Source organism: Tachysurus fulvidraco, chromosome 6 (assembly GCF_022655615.1).
Source record: "Tachysurus fulvidraco isolate hzauxx_2018 chromosome 6, HZAU_PFXX_2.0, whole genome shotgun sequence".
NCBI lineage: Eukaryota > Metazoa > Chordata > Actinopteri > Siluriformes > Bagridae > Tachysurus > Tachysurus fulvidraco.
The window spans coordinates 31,997,167-31,999,666 of record NC_062523.1 but is presented as its reverse complement, the minus strand read 5'-3'; the positions used below and the strand labels follow the sequence as shown (position 1 = coordinate 31,999,666).

Below are 2,500 nucleotides of genomic sequence, written 5' to 3'. Positions count from 1 at the left end.
GTGAGGAGGCGGTAACAGCAGCACTTGCCAGAATCCAGGACCTGGAAAAGGAGGCAGAGTCTTTGGAGGAAGCTTACAGAAACTACAGACGAAAAGGGGTCGTGTCTCAACTTCCACTCAAGGCCACTTCCTCTCCTGCTTGTGCCCCTTTGACCTTTATCAGGGCAACAGGAGCAGCGACCAGAGTTTTTACAGAAGAAGTTTACACAGCCACAGAACTGAACCAGCAGCTGCCTGGTAACATGACTCCGCCCACACTGGGCTCTCCACAAATCAGACGCCTCTCGTCCACTCCAGTCTCCGCCTCCAAGACCAAGCCAAGAGCACACACTGAGCAAGGTGAGCACAGTGACATCATCTGTTTCTACAACACAGTCATGTGAAATTGTGTTCACCGAACTGTCTGTGTGTGTGTGTGTGTGTGTGTGTGTGTGTGTGTGTGTGTGTGTGTGTGTGTGTGTGTGTGTGGGAAGTGATGTTTTCAGGTTTGAGTTCTCAGAGAGAAATGTCTCCGATCCCTGTGGTCAGTTCAGAAGAACACACACACATCACACCACCAAGCAGTCCTCAGCTGAAGAGCACAGCCCTGGATAACAGGTACACACACACGCACGCGCACACACACACACACACATACACACTTACACACGCACACATACAAACATACACACACTCTCACACACATATACACACATACATACATACAGACATACATACTCACTCTCACACACACACACACATACATACACACACTCACACGCACACGCACACACACACACACACATACATACACACACTCACACGCACACACACACATACACATACATACACACACTCACACGCACACACACACACACATACACATACATACACACACTCACACACACGCACAAACACGCACATACACACACACACACTTACACACACATACATACACGCACACATACACACACACACACACGCACTCTCTCTCACACACATATACACACATACATACATACACACACACACACACACACACACACACACATACATTCACACACACATACATTCACACACACATACATACACACACACATACATACACACACATATACGTACATATATACACACACTCACACACACATACACACACACACACACACACACACATGAAATTTAAATATACTTTTAAAAGTATTAGTATTATTATTTTCTACAGTCCTCCAAACCTGCCAACGAGCTCCAGTTCGTCCCAAGCGTCGTCACCTCAGCCAGAAAAAATCAGCATTCAGGACCTGACGGCACTTCAACCTGGTAACAGTTGTTCTTAAAGCACAAGCACCATGACTGATAATAATAATATAAATAACACTCTTCTTCTTCTTCTTCTTCTTCTTCTTATTATTATTATTATTATTATTATATATCATTAAGATTTGCCAGACGGTTCAGAGCAGCATCAGGACCAGCAGATGGACGAAACACACACACACACACGACAGGACAGTAAGTTGGTCCATTAGTTGAACTTCTCTATAGATCACTGCTTAATCAGACGTTCCCTCCAGACCCTGCATCAGACCCTAACAGTGATGTGTGGAGCTGAGCAGGAGTTCTGTATCACACTAACATCCTGGTCCTGCCTTGACCTCGTGACCTAATCATGTGATGTGACCAGAACACCTCAAATGGAGGATATAAAGTTTTCATCTTTACACCACAAGACGTTCTGTCCTGTTAGTTAGGTTAGGTAGGTCCAGGTTTCTGACACCAAATGTTCACGTCTGTGTTGGGTTTTTTCTTCAGATGTAGTTCAGCCAGCTACTGAAAAGAAGTCTAAGAAAGAAGAGGAGAGGAGGATGAATGAGGAAGAGGTCTGGAGGTGGCAGGAGGAGAGGAGGATGAAGGAGGAGAGGAGACAGAGGGAGAAAGAGGAGGTTCTGGAGAGAGAGAGGAGCGAAATGGAGAGACTTCAGGAGGATTTTCACGTCCCAGAGGAGGAGAAGACAGGAGGAGCGACTGAGATCACAGACATGAGGACTGAAGTGAAGATGGTGGAAGAGACAGGAGGAGAGACAGAGGAGGCTCAGAAGGATCCACTACACAGATACATGCTGATGGTGATGCAGGGGAGAGAGAAGGAGAGAGAGCAGGTACACACACACACACACACACACACACGCTTACATACTCACATAATAACACACATTCAGGACAAACACTGTACCCTGTTTGTGTGTGTGTGTGAGTGAGAGAGAGATCAGCAGTTTTTTCTTCTTTCAGAAGAAAGATGAATCTGGGAGCCAGAGTCCTGAACCAGTAGTGATGTCTGACCCCAAGGACGACAGGTGTGTGTGTGTGTGTGTGTGTGTGTGTGTGTGTGTGTGTGTGTGTGTGTGTGTGTGTGTGTGTGTGTGTGTGTGTGTGTGTGTGTGGGTGGGTGGGTGTGGTTTCATTACAATATCTTTATTATTTAACACAGATTTGTTATAACAATGATGTAGAATACAACTGCAGT

At 45.8% G+C, this 2,500-nt stretch overlaps 1 protein-coding gene across 6 annotated transcripts in view; it reads left to right on the top strand.

The window, feature by feature from the left end:
- ofd1 (OFD1 centriole and centriolar satellite protein) overlaps positions 1-2,500 on the top strand; it is a 9,114-nt gene that overhangs the window by 6,115 nt on the left and 499 nt on the right. For 4 of the 6 annotated variants that reach the window (XM_047814590.1, XM_047814589.1, XM_047814592.1 and 1 more), the window contains 6 exons: positions 1-339; positions 474-597; positions 1,202-1,296; positions 1,417-1,488; positions 1,789-2,135; positions 2,266-2,330. The exon at positions 1-339 is cut by the window's left edge and continues 162 nt beyond it. In XM_047814590.1, the coding sequence (XP_047670546.1) occupies positions 1-339; positions 474-597; positions 1,202-1,296; positions 1,417-1,488; positions 1,789-2,135; positions 2,266-2,330 (1,042 nt within the window). The remainder of the gene's footprint in view (positions 340-473; positions 598-1,201; positions 1,297-1,416; positions 1,489-1,788; positions 2,136-2,265; positions 2,331-2,500) is intronic. The other 2 variants (XM_047814591.1, XM_047814593.1) reach the window with 2 other exon arrangements.